The 23,066-nt window shown below is 41.6% G+C and overlaps 1 protein-coding gene across 3 annotated transcripts; it reads right to left on the bottom strand.

Annotated features, from left to right (window-relative positions):
* Window positions 1-1,845: 1,845 nt before the first annotated feature.
* YTHDF1 (YTH N6-methyladenosine RNA binding protein F1) lies at window positions 1,846-18,156 on the bottom strand. Of its 3 annotated transcripts, XM_065691495.1 has the most exons (5): window positions 17,734-18,156; window positions 17,327-17,351; window positions 15,741-15,820; window positions 9,202-10,728; window positions 1,846-3,377 (listed from the first exon to the last, which is right to left on the bottom strand). In XM_065691495.1, the coding sequence occupies exons 1-5, from the start codon at window positions 17,758-17,760 to the stop codon at window positions 3,351-3,353; spliced, it is 1,686 nt and encodes a 561-aa protein (XP_065547567.1). In that variant the 5' UTR covers window positions 17,761-18,156; the 3' UTR covers window positions 1,846-3,350. The 3 variants fall into 3 exon arrangements, with proteins under 3 accessions (XP_065547567.1, XP_065547566.1, XP_065547565.1); XM_065691494.1 differs by lacking the exon at window positions 1,846-3,377 and having other exon boundaries at window positions 8,607-10,728; XM_065691493.1 differs by lacking the exons at window positions 1,846-3,377; window positions 17,327-17,351; window positions 17,734-18,156 and having other exon boundaries at window positions 8,607-10,728; window positions 15,741-16,098.
* Window positions 18,157-23,066: the final 4,910 nt, after the last annotated feature.

Here is a 23,066-nt window from a genome sequence, read left to right as displayed (position 1 = left end):
CCATTCCAGTGCCTCACCACCCTTACAGTAAAGAACTTCTTCCTTATATCCAATCTAAACTTTCCCTGTTTAAAAGTCTTCTTTTCACAGAGATCTCACTGATATCTTTAATCCACCAATATCTTTGCCTAAATTTTCCAATCAAAAATCAAGTATTTTGTGAAGAAACACATCTTTAATATTAACAGAACTCTAGAGAGTGAAAGGAAAACATTAGGATTTTGAATGTTAGACCCCATTTCCATCTCTCAAGAATAAGGTAAAAAACAGTCTGACCTTAATTTGCGATCATGCTACAGCAGAGCAGTAATCCTGACCACGAGCTTGCTTATTTTTGCCCATTTCTGTCCTTACATCTCAGTGTAGATTTAACTTGATCATTTTGTCTACAAGCTCAAGTCACTTAAAAGCATCCTTCACAGCAACTATCAATCTCCATAAAGATTAAGTATTTAGTACTATTACTTTTGGTTTGACTACAGGCAAAAGAATGTGGTGGTTTTCCCATACGAACATTCACAGCTCCAACATGTTGCCATCACCAAGCAGAAATCATTTCACTGAGCCCTGTAACCAGTATTTGGTGCTACCAGCTACATTTGGCTTGAAGCAGAAGTCACCAGGGATACTGTCCAACACACCAATTCCAGAAACATTAAACAGCAGAAACTCATTTAAGGAGGGAATTAAAGCATCAATTCCAAAAGCAGACAGGTAAGTTCTTTTAGAACTATTACTTGGATTAAATAAGGAATAAGTAAGACCTATGGCATGAAGTTATTCTACAACAGGTACCAGAGGAATGCTTCTTCCCCCTCACAGTGTCATTTAACACTGCAGAACAAAGAAACAAGGCATCTCTTCAAACTGAGGTGACAGCTGACTGACAATTTGAACAACCAGCAGCGCAGTTGCCTTAACACTCAATGTGGTCCTAAGGAACAGGATTATTTTACTCACTGTTAAACCTTCTCCCAACTTACCGCAGATGGTGCTGCTCAACCCAGCCCCAGAAATCTCCTCACGCTGAAGCTGTTCCCAATTTTTCCTGCTACCCACAAAGCAGGTTGAAACACATCACAGAGCTGCTTCACAATACAGCCAAACCGGTTTCACCTAAAGGCTCTCAGTTGGTTGGGGTTTGCTGTTGGTTGACGATTTGTTTGGAGGTTTTGGGGTTTTTTTTAGGGAATAGTTACCTGAAGTCTATGGGGATAACACAGGAAAGCCTTTAGATCTGAAAGGAAAAAAAAAAGAAGAAATAAGATTTGTGTAACTAACTTTTCAGCATCCAGATGGAGCTGCATGTTTTGGCTCTGGAATCATCAGTTGTTAAGTTTCCCGACATGCCAACTGAAACCAACAGCAGGTCCTTTTATTAGATGGTTTATAGTGTGTTCATACCATTGCTTCAAAAAGTCAGTTAAAAAAGTCAAATTACTAAAGTCATAGCTGAGAAATGTAGCCAAGTCCCATAAAAAAAACAATTCAAAGCTTTACTTCTATTTGGGAAGTTCTTTTCTCAGCCTGGTGACCCATGTCTGTGCTACCTCCTCCTGAGGGCTACAGCACAACTCCAACTCTTTCAGCTCCTCTACCATGCAAAGAGAAAGGAAGCACAAGTGACAGGCACTGCACACACGTTCAACATTCAGAGCAGCTTAAACATCCTCTGCAGCATCCTGTGAAACCCTCCCGCAGTCACCACGTGTACTGACAGCAAACACCTCAGTTATTCAATCAGAACACCTCTCAAATTAAGCTTAATTCAGGAGTTGCATGAAGGGCAATTATAACACAGGAAGACATGTGAAAGTAGGGGAAAAAATGAAAATGACATCAAACTTGCTAAATATGTATTGTTTATTAAGGCTTGTATTCTCCTAGAGGAAAAAGTTAATCTGATGCTGTCCATTACCCCTTACAGGCAGTAACAGTCCAGAGACAGAGTTATACGTTCTAAATACAAGTCTAAATGATACAGATTAAACTTTCATTTAAATTGGAGGTCCTTTTGGAGTAAATAGTATTCAGAAGATACTTGCTTTCTAATATAGTAAAAGATCCTCTACAATAAACACGTGCAGATTCAGTGTGCTAGAGCAGCGGACATGAGCACCATTTCCATGCTTAACTGGAACTCCAGTTGGTGACAGGTTCTCCGACGGTCCCCTCACTCCACAAAAACATGACAGCAAATTCAGTTTCTTAAAACAGGTTTTTTTACTCATCCAACAAAATAAAAAATAAAAAATAAAAAAAAAAAATTAGACATACACACTGTCAATTTTAAACATCTGAGGCATAATCCATCATAGTATCCGTACTATTAGTTCCTACGTTAAAGCTCAGCATTATTGGTATAAAAAAAACCCTTTAAATGGCGTTAGGATTTGGGGAAGGTGGGAGGGAATAATGAAGGGAAGGATTAAAAATGATCTGCAATTAACTAAGAACACCTGAAAGCTGAAACAGGTTTCAACACATTGTCCAAACCCCCTGCAATGTTGAGAGCATCACATTATTATTTCATTAAGCTACAAAAACCGTAAAGCAGAAGGATGGCGGAGAGAAAGCGTCACGCTCCCCCTCGGCAGGATATGGTAGAACGAATGCACACTGAAGCACTGGTTAACAGAATGGGGAAGGGAAATCTTTTCCAGAGAAACAATTTCACTGACAATTTGAATTTGCTACTAGACAAGAAAAAACCAACGTGGTGCATTAGCCATTTGTCCAAGTGTAATTGTACAGGTAAAGAAAGAGGAAGAGCTGCTGCACAGAGTGAGCTGAAAGGGTGGCCTTTCAGGTCACAGTTCAAGAGTGCAGCGTCTTAAAACATTTCTTTTTCAATGACAAAAATCAATGCATTGTTTCTTCTGCCATGAAGAAAAAGAGGGTTTGGGAGGACGAGGATAAAGGCAGATTTGTCATGTATTCTCCATAATCTCTATATCTGGCTAGGAACACAATTTGTGCCAAAATGAAGTCTTTGGGAAGCATTGACACTTGAGTATACTCATGTTTAGGTCCACATTAGTTAGGTTCATATAACTGTTTTTATCAACTTAAAAAAAATAAAAACAGACACACTTTTATTCATGATTTCTACAGAATTTTACATAGAAAAAAAAAAGATACAAATTAATGCAGATCCACTTGGGCAAAAATAAACTACAATGTACTTAAAGATGCGACAACTTAATTTCCCCTGCACGAGAAGATATACTGGAGCTGAAAGCTTTAGTTGTCCTGATGCCAGGATACAGCACCAGTAGACTTAATTTTGTTTCTCATAGTCGAATTTAGTCTCAGTTCTAGTATATATATCAAACTGTATGTGTTTATTCTTATTGTTTGTTTCGATTCTGACGTTCCTGCAAAGAGAAGAAAAGTTAGAAGTTAAGATTTGAGTTAAATGAGCAAGCAAAAAGCTCTTAGTGTAACAGCACTAACACGATCCCAGATAATTATAATATATATAATTATACACTTTAAATCATTGCTGCTACGTCTTAGAAATACACTGTATACACCTGACACACCCCAGGACTTGATGACTTTAATACTAAGTGCAGCTTCAAGCAGAACAGCTGAAGGAATAGCTGCACAGACATTTCAAACTGACAGCACATGAAGGCCGCAATACGAAAGGTGTGGAACATCAGCATTCCTAAATGGAACAGGAACTGCAATTTTCTGCTCTTTGGACTAATTTAGTTACTGCAGCAGTAGCACAACTAATGCACCAACAGAAAGGAGATGGTAGACTGGAGAACTCCACAGAACTGCTGTGATTTTGAAGCACCTGTATGACATTGGAGTTTAGTCCCATTCAATAAAAGCAGGGATTTGAGCTCTCTAGAAATTCTAATTCTCCCTACCTATTCTGGGAGGCTCTGTAGAACACTTAAGACAGGGGAAAAACAAAAGTGCATCAGGTGGATGTGAAGAAAAGTGATACGCTTTCTCACAGTCTGATAAAAACCAGCACAGCTAGAGTGAACCCTAAAAGCATTCCAGTATGGAAGGCAGGAAGCTCTTGGAAGTCTCTCAAAGGTCCTGCTAACCACAAAACCTGAAGACAGATAAAGCTCACCTCAAGGATATGGGCAGGAATCCCCTCCCTGTCATAAGTCTCCATCTCAGCGAGCTGTGCTACCAGCAGCAAGCAGCCATGCCCCTGCTCACAGTTGTATCAGCCCCTGCACAGGGCTTACACTGATCTGTTGAGCAACACATTACCAAAACAGGAGGGACATGATACCTGTGTCAGGAGCCCCATAAATTGCAGAAGACATCAAAACAAGCTCCGTAAATTATGCTGCCTTGTCTTTAGCCAGTGTGTTTTCTAGCTAAGACACCAAGCAGACTGATTAGAAAGGGTTCAGCCTCACTGCTTTCCACATCATCCCAATGGTGCTCCAAACACACTGTATAGTGCGAAAGCCACTCTGTGCACTGCACTGGAATGCACCAGCATGGCACCAAATCCTATTTCAAGGAAGAAAATTGTGGAACAGCCAAGGCATAAACCACAGTCAACTCCTAAACTACCACCTTCAGGTTTTACTTGGAATCTTTCTGCGTAAGATCCATTTCCAAACTGTTTCTGTGGCAGTGGAAAGCTTAGCTGCAAATATACCAAACATGATACAGGTAAGAGGCTGTGTTTGCTGCTTCAGCTGGCCACACCGTAACATCAAAAGAGTTAATAACAGAATATATTGATTTCTGCCTCCAGCAGAATAATAGTAATTTTATTATGAAAACTGAAACATTAAGACACCAAAGTCTAGCATAAATTCTTAATCCTTAAAATAGAATTAAATGGTTGTTTTACCAAATCAACAAATAGATGATGTAAAGTGCTATAATTTGCTTTGAAAAATCTACATTCCTCCTATAACTACTGACTTATGATGAGCTGCCAATAAAAGTCCTATCTTAGTGACAGGGTATCAGAACATAGTAGGAGGTGTATGTTCTTAGTGGAAAAAGAGCTTATGGCTGCCTGGTACCAACCCCGTTTTCAGGCTTGTAATAAAGTACTTGTTCCATCCTACTTCCATTTCTAAGGTGGTAAATGTTCCTCTGCTTCACTGCCCATCAGCCCATCCTTTCCAATTGCCACCTCACATAACATTTCTGTGTAGTCATTTACAGAATTCCACTTTCTTCAAAAAAAAAAAAAAAATCCAAGTTTTCCACTCTCCTGGACTAGTCCCACATAACCAGAAGACAGACTGGCACTGAGACTTCTACCTGGTACCTAGAAGGTATGTTCATGGCATTCAGAGACTCAGCTCAGGCTTTTTAACTCAGTGAAAAGTGCTATTTATTAAGCAGGTTATCAAGCAGTTCCTCCTGCCTTGCTCCTTGTTTCACTCTCAAGGGGCTAATCTGAGACTTCCTTTTAAAGTGCCTGCACACATATAAACTGACAGGGAAGAAACTGATGCAACTCCTTCGTGCTCTTGAGCATGGCTGCTTTTCAGAAGCTGCAACTCTCATTCTCTTCCTTACTGCTATTTAGCACTACTGCAAGCAACAGTTTTATAAGCAACTAACAAAGCTGTGTTCATTTTGGTTCTGAAGATACATACTGAGCCTTCCCAGTTTCTCTTCTCCAGGGGAATTCTGGCATCTCACAGTGTTGCACACTTCTCCTTCATGACATTAGTGTGTATAGTCTTCAGACACAGGAAAAGTAGGGTTTCACACAACCTGCAGAAGCTTCCATTTTGGAGACACTCACCCCTGTCAAACTCCTCTGCCCTTCACCACAGTCTGCTGATGTAACGGTCACCCCTCCTACTAAACTTTATTTGATAAAGTCAGTGGGATGAAAGCACTCCTCTTCTGACACAACAAAAGTATTTTATTTATATCAGGAAACACAATCAGTATTTACCTGAAGACAGAAATGGTTTTTAACTCCAGTTTTGGAGGAAGGCCATATTCTACCCTTACAAGTTCTGCAGCAGTGAATGTGTTCACAGAAAGCACACTGAAAGGAAATAATACTAGAAGAAAATGGGTATTTCTAAGTGCCAACACACACTAGCTAACACTTTACAATATTTAATCATCCAAAAGGAAGAATGATGAACGTGGTGAGTCAAGAGCTGTCCAAGATAAGACCGTGCAGCTATTCCAATACTACACCACACACAGTGAGTGCCTTGCCACAGCCCAGAGGTGGCAGCAGCAGCCCAGTCCTGTAGCTGTGACCAGTTAAATACAGACTTATGCAGATGAGCTGTGTGTGGACAGTACATCAGCCCATCTGTCCCACCACAGGAGATGCAACTAAAGCCACCAAAACCTGCCACAAATTTCTTTTCCAAGCATGCCTCTAGGGATGTGAGGAATTAATGATACATTGTACTGTCTTCTTTTAAAGAAGCTTCCTCACACACCTTACAACTTGTTTCGTATTTGAAGAGCACGAGCTTTTACCACAGAGGTTGCTCACTTCGTGGACACTGCAGTGGTCCTGGAAACTCCCTGAGGAGGGTCAGCAGAGGTTTCATGCCACTATTTGCTATTTCATTCCAGACACGATATCCTTCTATCACCCCCTTCCCAGGTTCTGGGTCACCAGAGTGGGCTCAAATAGTTTATTAAGATGGCAAATCAAAAGCTGGATTTAACATCCCAACATGACCAAATCTTTCCACAATTCAAGATGATGACACAGCCCTTAAGCAATGCTCTTAACACTGATGAATCTTTGGCACTTGAATGAATTTCCTCCAGTGTTATTCTTGCCAAATCCTCATTTGATGATCTGGTGTTAACAGAGGTTCCCAGATCAGTAAACTCAGAGAGCACACACTGGAGTTCACCCTGCTCACATTAGTTAAGGAAACACTGGTTAGCAACAAATAACCATATTAAGAGAACTGAAAAGTTAGTGGCTCAACACTGTACAGATTATATGCAGTTATTCTTCCTACCGTGTATAAATAAAATCAAAACATTGAAGCTCTCCATGGGCAGGTTTTGAAGAATTCTGGCCCTGTGTAATCACAAGTGGTGAAATGGAAGAGCAAAATTTCAACCAGTAACTTTACAGCTAAGCAGAGCATAATGAATAAAAGGCCATAGCAACTTAAAGCCCAAAGCCCAGTTCAGATGGCATCTCTAGAGTTAACCATCTGAAAATGTCACTTAGGTCATAAAATACCTTATTGTCACAGCAAGGTGCACTTTGCATAAGAGGAAGGTTTCAACTTCACAGCACAAACTTCTCACCAAGAAGGAATTTAAACATGTGAATATCCTGTAGAAAACCTTTTAGTCATAAGCTGGACTCTTAAAATTCATTTAGTTGATGAAGCAGAAAATATTATCTCTCCAGACAATAGTTTTATAGACTGCAACCTGACAAGCAGCATCTTATTTTACATTCCCTCAGTGTTGAGCTGCTTCACCTCTCTGGCACTATGACCCTCCTCAGTGTACTTCAGTCACCTGCATATTGCTCTATTTTCTAAGCTGTTGGGAGGGATCTAAGAAATGTTACATTATTCACAGTTGATTTTCTGAACAAGTCACACAAGGTAGAGCCTCAGTTTTAAACGAGGCAGAAAAAATGCATTTTGAAAAGCTGCTCCTGTGATAAAGGAGCGAGCGGGGTAAGAGCATTGTGTCAGCACTTGAACTGAAAGTGGAAAGTTGTTGTGTATGTTGGAACAACCCAAAACAGGACCAGCCCAATAGCTGAACATCGGCCCTGAGCTACTACAAAGGCAAGCTGGGGTTAACTGTTCAAGACTAGATCTGCTATCACCTTCTCAGTACTCTCACTCCTTAAACATACACATTACTCTCCCCTCCAGACTTGGCAGCAAATCATAGGGAGACTCAGCATTAAAAAACCCAAAACAACCACACCACACACACTGTTACCACTAGACAAAGGAACCCAGGCCTTGGCTTGAGATTCTCACCTACGGAAGGGAGCACCTCTCTCATACAGGTTGCATTGCATATTGTCTACTGAAGGAATGAAGTATTGAAGCAAAGGCTTTTAGGTTTTAGCTGGCTGAAGCCCACAGAGAGTACACAAGAAAAGCCACAAATCTGAAGCTCTCCTGCCCTGATGAGGTACTCTACGCAGCAAATCTTAGAGCTGGGAGAAGCTGAGCTAAAAAGTACCTAAGACACTGATCTCCTCGTCTCTCGTAATTTAAGGGTATGTTCTACAACGACACTTTAAAGCGATTTATCTGCACTTCTAAATGGCAATAAAACCTTCCAAATGGCAACTTCAATTTCAGCTCCAGCAACATGCATTAAGTCTTTGCTTAAGCAGTGTGAACTGCACTAAATTAGCCTGTCAAATAAAGCAACTCAAAGTGTTACTTAGCTAGTAGCTACACATCCCAACACCTATTATTTTGTCACTCCATTACTTCTAGACTGCCTAATTAGACATAGGCATTCTTGAAACTGAGGTCATGGGATGGATAGGGACAGATGGCAGACTTAAGCCATGAAAGTATATATAAAGTTTTTACTGCAGTTTCCCAGTTACTGCCCAGATTTCTCTTACTGCGTCTTCAGCCTAAACTTCAAGAATTAGCAGACAGACTGGACCTGGGAAATTAAAACCTTTATTTACCCAAATAATAATATACATTACTTCAGAAGCAGAAACACAATCTGTCTAGCACTACTGCAGTTTTATGCAACTCTTTCTTTTTCAGAGAGATCAACTGAACAGATGAGGCTTCTTGCTCTTAAAGGTGACATAAATCATCAAATCACTGAAGCAAATTGCAAATACCAGTACAGGTATCAATTCTGACAGCCTAGTTCCAGTCAAAACAGTGTGAAAACACTTCATATTTAAGACAAAAAACTAAATGACAATCTGGCAGAATCCAGTTGTGAAACAGAAGCTATTTCCTAGTTTATTAACCATTTCAAGATAAAAAAATAAATCCAACCCCTAAAACCTGGATATAACAGCCCTTAACTGCCTTACTGCTTTGAAACTCTTTCACTATGAAACTGTTACAGACAAATAAGCATAATTTTGTTTCTTGTGGCGTTAAACACACATAAAGCCATCAAGCTGAGATGTATTAAAAGCAGTCTGAATTCCTACTTAATTTTTTACACCATAACAGCCTTCACATTTCATTTGCCCCATATCTGTGTATAAAAGAAACTTTTTAAGGAGTTTACCTTACGCACCACCTCCTCCTCTTCCTGGCGCTTCTCATAATGAGAAAAGTCATCAAAGATGGAGGTCGTGTGCTTGTAAGTAGCAATAATTTTAAGCACTTGTTTTGCTTTTTCTAAGGGCACCTCCTGTGTATCACGGGAGTTTGTAACAGGTTTGTTGTCATTGTTCTCCAGCCTGATGTGTCGGAGCTGGTTGTTCGGCACATCCTTCACAAAGATCCACTTGACATCAAATTTCCCCTTCCACTTGTCCTGAGACCAGACACCTGCACTGGTGCCATAGTCCACAGGTGATTTCATCTCTGCTACTCCACAGAAGTGTCCACTGCCATTGACACTGAACAGCAAGTAGACTGGACCCTTGCTATTCATGGACCGAAAAGCACTGTCCAGGCGTTTGTTGCCATGTTCCGTACTACACCAAATAGAATACTTAATGGAACGATGAATATCATCCTCTGAATAGCTCTTTATTATGAACACACGTCCATTCTTAAGGTTCCATTCAAAATCTTTAGGATTATAGCTGTGAGCAGCTTTCAGTTTTTCAAGCACAGGATGGGACTCGCCACTTGGAACAGGGTTAGGCTGGGTGCTCCCAGCTGAGCTGCTGTCATTACCAGTTCCTCCACTTTGGCCAAAAGCTGCATTCCTGTTGCGAGGAGCTACCCAGCGATTCTGGGGTGGCTGCTGAGGGGTCTGATACTGTGGCTGAGTCAATGGAGGAGGTTGAGTTGGAACAGGCTGAACAATCGGCTGCTGTGGCTGTGGAACAGACTGAGGAGAAGGTATCTGTTGGGGGGCAGGAACTTTTGCCACAGGACCCTTATTGTCCCAAGTACCTATGTCCATATTATGCTTTATAGGTGGAGGAGGCAACGCTCCTCCGATTACAGGTCCGGTTTTCGTTTTCATTTTAGGCTGTGGTTTTGCAGGCTTGCTGGCAATAGCAGCCCAAGAGGTTGGTTTAGATACTGGCAAGTTTACATTAGATCCACCATTACCAGAGAGGGCACCAGTCATCCCGGCACTGTTGACAACAGAACCTACTGTTTTCACTGCTGAAGTTGTAACGTCGCCACCAATCTTAAGTCCAACCATTCCCTGTTCAATACTGTTCATTCCAGGAGCTTTATTTAACGTGTCATTATGAAATCCTGTTTGTCCATCCACAATGGTACCACCCAGTGAACTAGGTGGATAGCTGTAACTGCTCCCATAGGCTGAGCTTTGAGTCTGCTGTCCTTGGGATCCGCTTGTTCCCCAAGCTGAGAAGGCAGGATTTTCAGGGAAGAAGTTAAACCGGTGTTGATAGATATTGTTTCCCAGGCCTCCAGGCTGTCCAAAAACAGCATCATGCATAAAATGATGATCTCCATTACTGAGCTGTCCATAGGTGGTGAGATACGGGATAGGAGGATCTCCTCCTGTAGACCATGGTGCTTCACTGAGAGAATAGGGAAACCCAATGGATGGTGGATAATAACTCGACAGATAAGGATCAGTCATTGATGGATAGCTACTGTTCTGTTAAAGAAAAAAAACAAAGGTAACTTCAGATATAAACCCCCCTTTACTTATAAACAGCCACCACCAAACAGAAAATAGAGTTAAGGTAATTTAATTTCTAATTACAGATCTCAGCTCACACTCCTGGAAAGCTGCAGTATCTGGGCATTTATAACACACCCCAATGAGGTTAGTGCTTGAGATTCTAACACCGTGTAAACTTAGTGACATTACTAAGGTTATTTAGTTGCTCCTTCTAGAATTGTTAAATCTACCAATACCCCAAAATATTTCAAGGAACTTCTGTAACACTGTATTTTGTGTTTCAAAGAAATAAGGATATCCAGCATTCCTATACTGCCACACATCAGAAGCTCTAGATTATATTACTTTAATATGACAACACATGTAACAGAAAATATTATTACAGGCCACATTATGGGATTGTTTTTAGGCGGCAACAGTCCCCAGCAAGCGAAACATTCCTTAAGTAAGCCATGCAAAGGCTACTTCTGACAGAGACAGGATCACAGCAAGATCACACACTAAGCATAGAATCATGGAATAGTTAGGGTTGGAAAGGACCTGAAGATCATCCAGTTCCAACCCCCCTGCCATGGGCAGGGACACCTCACACTAAACCATCCCACACAAGGCTTCATCCAACCTGGCCTTGAACACCGCCAGGGATGGAGCACTCAACCTCCCTGGGCAACTGATTCCAATGTCTCACCATCCTAACAGGAAAGAATTTCCTCCTGAGATCCAATCTAAACTTCCCCTGTTTCAGTTTTAACCCGTTACCCCTTGTCCTGACACTACAGTCCCTGATGAAGAGTCCCTCCCCAGCACCCCTATAGGCCCCCTTCAGATACTGGAAGGATGCTAACAGGTCCCCACGCAGCCTTCTCTTCTCCAGGCTGAACAGCCCCAACTTCCTCAACCTATCTTCATACAGGAGGTGCTCCAGTCCCCTGATCATCCTTGTGGCCCTCCTCTGGACTTGTTCCAGGAGTTCCATGTCCTTTTGATGTTGAGGACACCAGAACTGCACACAATGCTCTTGTGAGACCTCACCTGGAGTAGAGTAGAGGGGCAGGACCACGTCTTTCGACCTGCTGGTCAGACCCAACAACTACAAACTCAACTTAAAGGTGACTAGAAACAAATACATGTGAATTACAGCATGTGCTCTATGCCACCCAAACTGTTTGAGGAAGGCCTCATTCAGCCTTTGCAAAAGTCTCTTCCTCCCTCAGCAGTAAAGTTATAAACACGCAAAACTGTTTCTGACTACCCTTTCAAACAGCCCATCTTTTCCACTCTACGAAATAAGATACTTGAGCAGTTATAAACCAGCAAATCCCCCTCTGCAATTCCAGCGTTTCCTCCCTTTCAACTGTTTCTTACACCAAGCTGAGCAGCTTTTCTTTCCGCTCTGCATCTTCTGCTGACACCTGATTTTTGAAGCATTCCATATGTTTCTTATATTCAACTATGCAAAAGAACAAATACAGAATATCCTAAAATGGGGTTTGTTCCTCTTTAAATAAACCTGAAGCATATATATATATTGGAGACCTTCCAAACTGACACTCTAACTGTAATTACCAGTGAGGGGGAGGGAAGGTCAACAACTCCTGTGAGTCAAACAGCAGCTACCCTTTCCTTACTCATGGAGAAAGGATTATTTGAAGAGGAGGAACTAAGATTTCTTTCAAGCTGAAAAATTTCAAACATGGGGGGGAGGGGGAAATATCTCTGCCAAGTTGGGAAAACTTCATTGGAACTTTGATACTTTTTTTCCAAAAAAATCAGATTATTTCTCAACTCCTTCAAAAAATTGAAGTAAAAACCCCTCCTTGCTGCAGATCAGCACAATACCCAACTGAGTCATTTCCACTGCTCATTTCTCAAGGACTCCCTTCTGTGACATCCTAAAGCCAGATCAATTCAAGATCTTTACTTTCCATACCCAGAATGACACCATAAATTGCCTCCATCACAGACAGCACCACAAACACCTGAGATTTAAACAGCCTGAATCCAGTTATTGATTCAAAGAAACAATCTCTACCACTGATCACATGCCTTTATTTACATGCAAATTCTATCCTTAACAAGAGGTACAAAATCCACCTTTCTATGAGAAGATCCTTTGAAACACATTCAATTTTCTGGCAGTCCCCAGTTAAATAATCCATATTTAGCACAGGAAAACATTTCTCTGAAAGACTTTAGAGATTGTTACATGTTATGTCTTAATATCTTTAATATCAGAAAGATGTAAAAAGAAATGCAGGTGACAGAGAGGAGACATAAGTAGTTTTGGGGATTTTATGTTCATATATTCTATAAATTTAAGACCCAAAAGAACAAGCTTAGAGAAGGCAGGTGTTTTCTCCTACAGTATTTCTGCAAAGGATTCTAGATGATTCCTGAGACTGTCACCTCCTGTCACACAGCCTGTAAAGTTTCCACAAGGATTTCAACAGGATTAAAGGAAAGTTGCAACAGACATCCTTACAAAACAGTCCATCTCTTCTGACTGGCTTTATGCCAGGGTGTGTAAAAAGAAACCTGACAGAACTCCTTCACTGAAACAGCAGAACATTTCCTTCAACAAACCTATCCTTGACCTTCCTGCACCCTTCTGCATTTCTGCTGTTGCTTAATTAAAGAGAGACAACACAACAAGCCACCCCAACCATTCTGTTATCAGGAAGGGAATCCTTCTTTCTCCCAAAGTACGCTACTCACTAGTAATACGCTGTTCCTTATTAGCAACCTTTTGGTTCTGGATGATGTTACATGCAGGATGCCCGTCCTGTTTTGAGTAGAACTTTGTATACAAATACTCCACTCTGTTCCCTCAGCACTTAAAATTGCTTTTGGCTCTGTATTAACTACTGCTCCTTGGATACTAGAGCTTTTATGGAAAGAAAACATATCACTATTGAGGAGCAGTTTCCAACAGAAAGACAGAAGAATATTACATTTGATTGCATTATATAACAAATTCAATACTCATTCTAGAGACTAACCTTTATTTCTAAAAATTGAAATTAACATAAGACTACCAGCCTACATGTGATACTTGATGTCAAACATATTGTTGTTAAGGACCTTACTAATTTCTTATGTACTTTCTTTTAATATCCAGTTGCTTTCCAATCTTTTTTTGGTAAGTCACTTCTATTTTCCAGTAGTTTTAAAGGGCTGAATAAACAACTAACTAGATCAGGCTTTGTTCAGAACCATGGTTGTCTTCAGTACAAAATCTCACAGTCCCAATTAACGCAACTGTCACTTTCCACTTGGAAGACAACCTACACAATTGTTTCTTGTAGCATTTGTTCTACAATATTGTTTCTACACCAGCGCCTGACTGCAGCACAAATGCAGCGGTAAGTTGAGCTACACTTTCATATAAGAAAACTTCATTTGAATTACAGAATTTCTTGGAGTCAGAGCAATTTTTCCATTTAAATCTAATAATTGGGCTTGTTGACAAGACAGATTTCCTAGAATTAAACTATAATTGATGGCTCTACATTTTTCCTATATGAAGTTTGAGGTTCAGTAGGTTTCACGTCAGGAAAACATATCTTGGTTTTAAGTAATTAAAAACAATTCACATGTGATGAAGTAGAATTTCAATTAGAGAAAGGTGGAAACATCAATTTCTTTCAAAACTAGTTTTGTATTAGAAAAGAAAACTTTACGCTCTTTTTTTTCCCATAAATATTGTGCTTTTAAACCTGCTATAGCACATTAATTCCAGAAAAGAGGGAATGCTTCCCATTCATTTTAACTGTGTAAGTCTCGAGATCATGTTTATGGTGCAGATGACTATGAAGCTCATCTTGGGAGCCAGAACCCACCCAGCACAGAGGACAGATCATGATGTCGCACACACGTGTCCCAGCTTCCACAGTGTTGTGTCTACATTGCTTCCAGCATGGAAACAAGCCCAAGTAAGATACTGCGCTAAAGTCTGCACCCTGCTATGATCCAAGACAAACTTGTCACCCAGCTTTATCTATCCAATTGCCCTAACAGAAATGTTTAGCACACCTTGAAGATAATCAATCCACAGAACACCAACTGATCCTGTTTGCTCTAGTGTTTTATCTTCAGGATTAAATCAGTTTCCACCAGTGAAACGTAACAGCACACCACATGACTGTTTTACCATATAATTTTCTTTTGCAAGCCGGTTCAGTGATGCTACCAATATTAATACTGGCATCTCAGCATCAGGCTGAATTATAAGTGTCCCTTTCAAAGCATAATACTTTGACTTCGTGCCAAGAAAAGGCACTTCCGGTAGGTCTCTCTCTGAAGTGATATTTCATATTTGTAAAAGAAAGCTTTTTGCATCTCCAGCTTCTTTACATCTTGTTCACGTTAAAGATGTGACTGTTAAGTCAAAAATTATTTCAGTTGGAAGATATTTTCAATTATAATGCTATTTAAGTCATGGTTGTTGATTTAATGTACATGATAATGAGTTGGATTATAAAGAGTTTACATCACAATACCTTAAAATAACACATATTTAATTCTTAAGAGGACATGAAGTAACAACAATATTTCCTGAAGTGTAAAAAGCAACTCAGACCACTCTACAACCTCCCTAGAAAACAAACTGCAACTGCACTGATTTCTAGATTTATACAAATCAGGAGAGCCCAAAAGCAGAACCTTCAGACTCCCACATGCAATTCATCTATCAAATAAATGTAAGATCAAATAGTCTGTCACAGTCCAACTGTATCAATAACCCACAATTAACAGACACTACTTGGAGCATTAACTTCATTTTCACTTGCAGCCATCTGGATATGCCAAGTACTATTAGCTTTGTGAGCACAAATGCTAGTTTTATTACCAAGTAACATAACATGCTTGTCATTTCTTTTTCCATTTCTATTTAAGGAATTTGCTCCCTCCACACAATCCCATGAATTGAGTGCCAGCAGCATGCCTAAGAAAAAAAAAAAGAACCGAGTTAAAAATACACTAACCTGATTTGACTGCCCAGAAAGGTAAGGTTCAAAATCGTTGTCATGAACTGTATCCTTCTGATGTAACGAACCATTTTGTACTAGAAGAAAAAGGTTACAACATGTTATAACACTGTTTATAGCATTGCAGTAAAGAGTTCCACTCTGTGTTATTTTATGAAAAGCCATATTTCTTCTTCACAGCATGAAGGCTCATAAAAAGACCAAAGAATGACATTTCCCCTTCAAACAGTTGCTTTTCATATTATTGCTTACAAATTTGAGTAAATTTAGAACTAAATAAAATTCTGCAGTCAGAAGTGAATAGACAACTCATGTGAACTGACTCTGAACAAAAGAAATCATTATTGACAAAAATCTTGCAAAGATTATTGGGAAATAACATCTATTGTTATGGTCCACAATTAGAACTCTCAGCAAATAATTCACAGCTCTGCCAGCATGTGTCAGTCACTGCTTAAGTGAAGTCGGGTAAAATAAGATGAGGTGAGGTTACATTTCATTATGTGCCTCAGCACCCTGACATCTTCAGGAAAATCTATGTTTCTGCTTTCTCATGTGCAGAATAGAGATACCCATCTACTTCAGGCATAAAACCCTGCATGAGAAGCATGCAAACCCATTACTAAAAGATACACAAAATTGTTGTTGCATCACTTCATTTCTTTTGCTTCCTTTACTTAAGGAAATCAGGTCAAACACATTATGTGACAGTTGCTTTATTTACCTATTTCACAGAGCAGCTGAACTAAACAGGACACTGCAGCAAATAGGATGTTTGGGAATTGACAAGAAACAAGTCTGGGAATTGACCATAATATTGCTACAAAGTTTGTCAGAGGAAGCAAGAGGTCAAAGAGTATTTACAAACACAGGCAATAGTGTCAAACTTTCTATAACTGGTAGCAGATGGATTTTTAATGCAGGTTAAGGTATGTTAAAAAGCATTCAGGAGTTAAACACTCTTAGTTGCTAAGTCTAGAGAGTCACATACCCATTAGCAATCACAGCTAACACTTGGGTTAACACAGGTAACCTGTGTGCCTTTTAGACACACGGGTCTCTTAGATGACGTGTTATTAAATTTAATTTAAAATGAAGCATTATTGTTATAAGCTTATTACCTTATCAAAGTTAATTATTCACTTTAAATTCCCTAAATTATTAAGTTTGTAGGCTTACATATGACTAGCACATCTATCAGTGAACAGCACACCAGTAACACAACTGTATATTCATACAGCAGGAAGAAACTAGGCAAAAGTATGCAAAACTATGTATTTAATATGCATGTCCTTGTGACTCTATGTAGAAATCTGTTTTATTTTAAGTAAATGAATAGCATTATGATGTATAGCACCAATACAAAGTCCTTTTCACTGTCAGCTCAGGAGCAGTAAGTAGGATGCAATCAAGCTTGGATGGGTAACGCTTCATGTTGGTTTTGAAACAAAGCACAACTTCTCTTGTTCCAGATGTTATCCATATGGACTAAAAGCCGTACCTTGCTGCTCACCTACAGGCACCTGCATAATTCATCTATTACAGTAACAATTGAAACGACCAGCTCTCAGCATGATCCTCACCTTTATTATCCTGTCCTTTCGGTCTCTGGGAAGCCATGGCACATGATTGGGGAAAAGGAAAAAAAAGAGGACAAATAAAAGTTTATTTCAGAAAAATGCTTCTATCATCACCACAAAACACAGCGATTTTGAGGTCGGAGGCTCATAAAAATGGCTCACAACACATCAGGGCTTGTTTAAACGGGAGCATGTTCCACTCATCTTTCCGCACTTACAAATGGCCACGGCTCTCTAAAGGCTGTGGGAACGCGCTGCGCCCATGGAGGAACTTTAAGATTCAGGTCCAGCGAAGCCGAGAGGGAGAAGAAAAGCCTCGCCCGGACCAGACGCAGGCACCGGCCTGCACGGGAAACCCCCCGCCGCCGGGCGGGGTGGCGGCAGGCCCCGCGCCGCGCCTCGCCACTTACCTGAGGGTCAACGCTTGTGGCAGACATAATTCATGTACAGGGCCGCCGTGGTTCAGCACACAGGGCCGGAGGGTGACGGGGGTGAAGGCAGGGCCGCTCGACGCGGCGCGCAGCTCCGGGGCCTGGCGGAGGGGCGGCGGTGCCTCACCCCTGAGGCGGCGGCCGAGGAGGGGAAGGGGCCGGGGCCGAGGGGGAAGGGAAAGGGGCCGCTGGCGCGCTCGCCGCCGCTCGGCGCCTCCTCAGGGTGCCCGGGGGATGGCGCCGCTCACCGCGCCTCCTCTGGCCTACACCCAGCCGGGCCCCGTCTCCTCACATGCCCCCGGGGCCGCGCCACCCGGGGCCTTGCCCGCCGCCGCCTTCGAGGCCGCAGCGAGAGACGGAGCCGGAGCCTCCAACTCCAATGGCGGCGGGCGCCGGGCTGCGGTGACGTCAGCGCCGAGAGAGCGCGGGGCGCGCCGGGAAATCACGGCGGGGCGGGGAGGGGGGGGGGGGGAGGAGAAGGCGCGCGGAGAGCGGTGGTGCGCGGTGCGCATGCGCGGGTGGCGGCGGGCTGAGGGGCCGGGCGGGCCCTTTGGCTGTCATCGCTCCGCGTTCGGCCCCTGAGGGGCTGGAGGAGGGTTCCTCGGCCCCGGAGCTCGCCGTGAGGGCTCACCCACGGCCGCAGGCGGTGAGGGAGGCCGATCTTCCCCTCACAGCCCGAGGGCGGTGTGGATCGGGCGCTAGGCCCGCGGTAGCTGGGGCTGGGATCCTCTGTCAGAGGGTCTCAGGCAGCCTGGATGCTGGCGGCACTTTGTTAGGTTACCACCTTTTCCCTTCCTTATAGCTGGTGTTTTGCAGAATGTAAGTGTTATCTTGGACCCGTTAGCAGAGCTCATGTTGATTTCGGCAGGGCCATGAAGTAGCCTCGTAAGTGTCAGGGAGTCCGGTAGGTTTCATGTGTGCCCCTCTGAGGGAGGGAGGAAATAAATGAACCAGCAGTGAATGCCCCAGGTGTAACCATCCAGTGCTGCTTTATGCCCAGATTCAGTCTGTAGCACTTGGAGAGGGCTGGCTTAAAGAGAAACCAGATTAAATGAAAGCAGTTCTCTTTCATCTCTAGTCTTTGGGTTCTACCTCATTACTGGTTGTATTGTGCCTCTGTACACAGTGAGTTGTTAGGGAATTTTTTTATAGAATTATAGGATCACAGCCTGGTTTGGGTTGAAGGGACCTTAAAGCCCATTCAGTTTCAACCCCCTGCCACAGGCAGGGACCCCTTCCGCTGGAGCAGCTTGTTCCAAGCCCCTGCGTCCAACCTGGCCTTGAGCACTGCCAGGGATGGGGCAGCCACAGCTTCTCTGGGCTCCCCGTGCCAGCGCCTCAGCACCCTCACAGGGAAGAGCTTCTGCCTAAGGAAATGTTTGGTGTTGAAACAGAAGTCAAGGTTGTTTTGCTTGTATTGTGGTAACACCCAGAGGCCTCGCTGTCCTGCTGACTTACAAGCATAGTACGTGATAGATCACTTAGTGCTCAATGACAGTTTGGTGCACTGGGAGCCTCTTACACCACAACACAAGAAAATATCACTGCAGTGCTTCTGCACAACACTGGTACCGGATGACAGCAGCTCAGTGCAATTTGTAGAACATAATTTCTTTTGACTCCTTTGGAAACTGATGCAGTAAAAGGATTTGTAACATCATTTGCATCAATAATATATCGCTGAGATTATCTTTTAACATGTTACATAGGTGTCTGACATCTGCTTGGAGAATGGAGATAATTGTCCTTAAATTGGCTGGAAACCTGAATGTTTCTTGAAGGTATCAAAATATCTGCAGAGATTTAGTCTGGTAAGTCCTTTTGGCTTTAAACATACCTCTTGGTTTAGTTTCTTGACACAAACATGCACTAGTTACAGTTTCTAGGAATGAGCAATATACAAACGTATTTGAGAGAAAGATGAATCAAAATCAGGCTTTCAACATGTGTATTATATATTGTGTGATTACCTGGGGTAATAAGTTGAGACTCCAACTAGGCTTAGTACCAACTTGTGTGCTGCTAGTATCCAGTCTCATTACTGCATTCACAAGTAACTAGAGTCTTGATCAAAGCAGTTAAGGCTCCGCCATACCAGACGGTAGTTCCAGAAGTCACAAAATCTTACTCAGAACATCTCAGTGCTTCATTTTGGGGGGTAAAAGCGGCAAATTCTCATCCTCGCAAAAGGTATTAAATGCAATCATCCTGTCCTTTAGATGCAGTTAAAAGCAGAGTCTTCCCTGTGTTCACATGTTTGGGGATTGTTGGTTTGAGTTTGTGTTTACTATTCTAATAAAATATGTGAAACAGATTGTTTACTTCTGTCCTTTTCCTGCTCAGTAATCCAGAAAGAAGGAAGAAAGAGGAATGCATTAATCCTCAGCACCTGGGATGCTTTGTGTGGCTTAGGTACCAAGTAATAATTGGTTTGTGTTATCTTAATTCTGTTTGCCATATGCTGTAGCTATGGCCAAAGCAGATGTGTCCTCTTGAGAGTCCCTGAATAAGCTTAAAGGCTGACATAGAGCAGTGCTTCCAAAAGAAATGAGAGAAAAAAGCTGAGCAACATGCCCAGAGAGTGGAAGATCTGCCTGGAAGGGAAAGGCTTGTCCTGGGTTCTTGGGTGATGGGCACTGCTCTGAAGTCCATGTGATTGTGTATGTTCACTAGTCTTGATATAGAAACTATGTGACTATGAATCATCCAAGCCATGAGTGTATGTGGGCAGAATGCTAGAACTGGATTTGCTTCAGCATCCTAAGGTGTAGGGTACAGCTATTAGGCTGTACCCATTATTTTAGAGTCAAAGACAGAGCATGTCAGGCACATAAATATATATATGCCTAAGGCTATGGTTTGGGGAATATCTTTTGCATTAGGACAATGTGAGTTATTTCTTCTTCCTGGTAACTTTAAAAATGATCATGTCTATCCACCGACAAGAGCACAGTCTTTTAGACACAAACCCAGTAAGATGACATATAGATAAGGCAATATTCAGAATTATGTCAACTGAAGATGCTCTTGGAGTGTGACTCTGTAACCTAGGGGATAATACAGGTTTTTGTTTGGTTTTGGCTTTGTTGAGAGAAATAAGGTGGTATGATCTAATATAAGAAAAAGTTATGGGCATCTTTTTCTTCCTTTGCTAACGCACTCTGAAATTTCAGGAGTTTAGATTTCATGTGTAAATTACAGAATACTCTTTTTGTTTGTTTCGGGTTTTAATTTAAATTTTACAGGGATTTTATGCAGCCCTCTGTTATGAGCAAGGGAGTAAAATCAAACATTGCCATGCTGGAACCATCTCCCTGCTGCACCTCACACCTCTGTGGAATGTAACCAAAGCAAGGAGCCAGCATTGATTTCCATCATTTCAGGGTGAAAAACAAAAGCAGACACACATAGTATCTCTTCTTCTCTCCTTTTTTTTTCATGTCACTGACACATTGTGAAAACACAAGAAGTGAAATCATATGCAGAGAGCATGGCTTGTGCACAGATACCAGCTGATACCATCACTGTGCCTGCTGTGCTTTGCAAGACGACTTCATTGAAAAGCTGTAGCAAGGACTTAAGCAGAGCAACGACTGATCACAAGGACTCTCCCATGTCTCCTTGATCTCCATCATTGGCAACTCTTTCTTGCTGCTATCATGTAGTTTCCATTACATTGTAAGGTCTTTGTGAGTCTGTCTTTGCTACTCATTAGAATAGAGGCACCCATTTTTCACTTCAGCATTTTGCAGTGTCCTTCACTGTTGTCTTTCTTCCTCATCTGTCAATCTTACTATTGATTATTGATACAGAGACAAACTAAACCTATTCTGAGTCAATTTGCGTGGAGAAAACCAGATGATTGCTGGTGTGAGTAGCTCAAGAACAGATCTTTGCCTTTTGTCCAAGCAATACTCAAGCAGCCAGGCACATCTCTCTGCAATGAAACACATTTCAAACTGTAGCAGAATTTTATTGGAAAATCAGATGTTCCATGTTTCTTGATGGCTGATTTTCCAGCAACTAAAAAGTGGGATGAGCTCCATTAGAGTCATAACAATGCCTGACAAATCCTTCTTTAAAGGTAATTAATGGCTGAACGGTGGGACATCCGTTAGTCTTTTCCCCATGATGTTCACTGGCAAAGGCAAGAAGGTGTAGAAAACCAAATAAAGAGAAAAAAATGACCCTTGAAAAAGAAATTCTCAGATTTTTCAGCTCCAAAAGCCGGTTAGAAAAATAAAATGAGACTTATTTACTACAAACAGTTGCATTTTAGAAAAGCATTGACCAGTTTTCAACCCACTCTACCTTCTGTAGCAGAAATATTTTGTATAATAAGCTGGACACTGAAATCATGAAGTAATGAACAATCTAAAGCACAGTAATGCCTTGTGGCAAAACCACTTTAATTTTCCTCCTTCCAAGGAACCAGAATGTTACTTTGCTTTTTCTTAAATCACAGCAGGATTTTAAGGGTGGTTCTTCTATTGATTTTTTGCATATCTGCTGTGCTTTGCAGATATTTCTTTTGATATGTGCTGTGTTCTGCTCCTGTGGGCTGGTATATTAATAGTATTTGATTTTAAGCACTTTCATGAATCATGTTGCCAGCTACATTTAGCTGTTCCTATTACAATACATAAACCACCACAAGGCAACCGAATGCTATTCCTATCACAATACATAAACCAAATGCTGTGGTAATGGAGGTCAGAAGAAAAAATTAGGGGAGGAGGTTGAATGATTTGAATCCTTAGGACATTACCTTACAAAACATAGATCTGTTACTCACCTATGCATCAGTTCTGGCAGTATATATGAATAGTATGTGTATTTACTTCATAGCAACATTTTTCAGGCTTCCTGATTTAATGATTGCCAATGGTTGGAGCAATAAATCATTATTAATGTGTTAAATTTGTCACTGTTATTAACAAATACACTGAGTAAAGCACAAGGAGTAAAATGTTGATAGGTAGAGAAGAGCCGTTTAGATGTACAGCAGCATTCCTTGCAGTAAAAGAACCTTGAGCAGGATGAAAAAGCAAAGTGAGTCTTCTTTGCCCTAAGGGAATGACTCTGTGTTTGTCTCTGGTGTGACCAGTCACTTTTTAGTGTGTCTCATTATTCACTGGGTTGGATCACTGCCCACAGGGATGGGTGCCCTGGAGTTTTGTGTCAGTGGAGAGCGATGTGCTCTGCTCCCTCAGGGCTGCACTGAAGGCAGCTCTCGCAGAGACACTCTTACAGGTTTTATTGTTGAAGAGGACAGTGCCAGCAGCTCTTAGCAGGGCTGCAGAGTGCAGGCA

Source organism: Lathamus discolor, chromosome 11 (assembly GCF_037157495.1).
Source record: "Lathamus discolor isolate bLatDis1 chromosome 11, bLatDis1.hap1, whole genome shotgun sequence".
Lineage (NCBI taxonomy): Eukaryota > Metazoa > Chordata > Aves > Psittaciformes > Psittacidae > Lathamus > Lathamus discolor.
The sequence above is the reverse complement of the archived record's forward strand: the minus strand, read 5'-3'. Positions and strand labels throughout refer to the sequence as shown.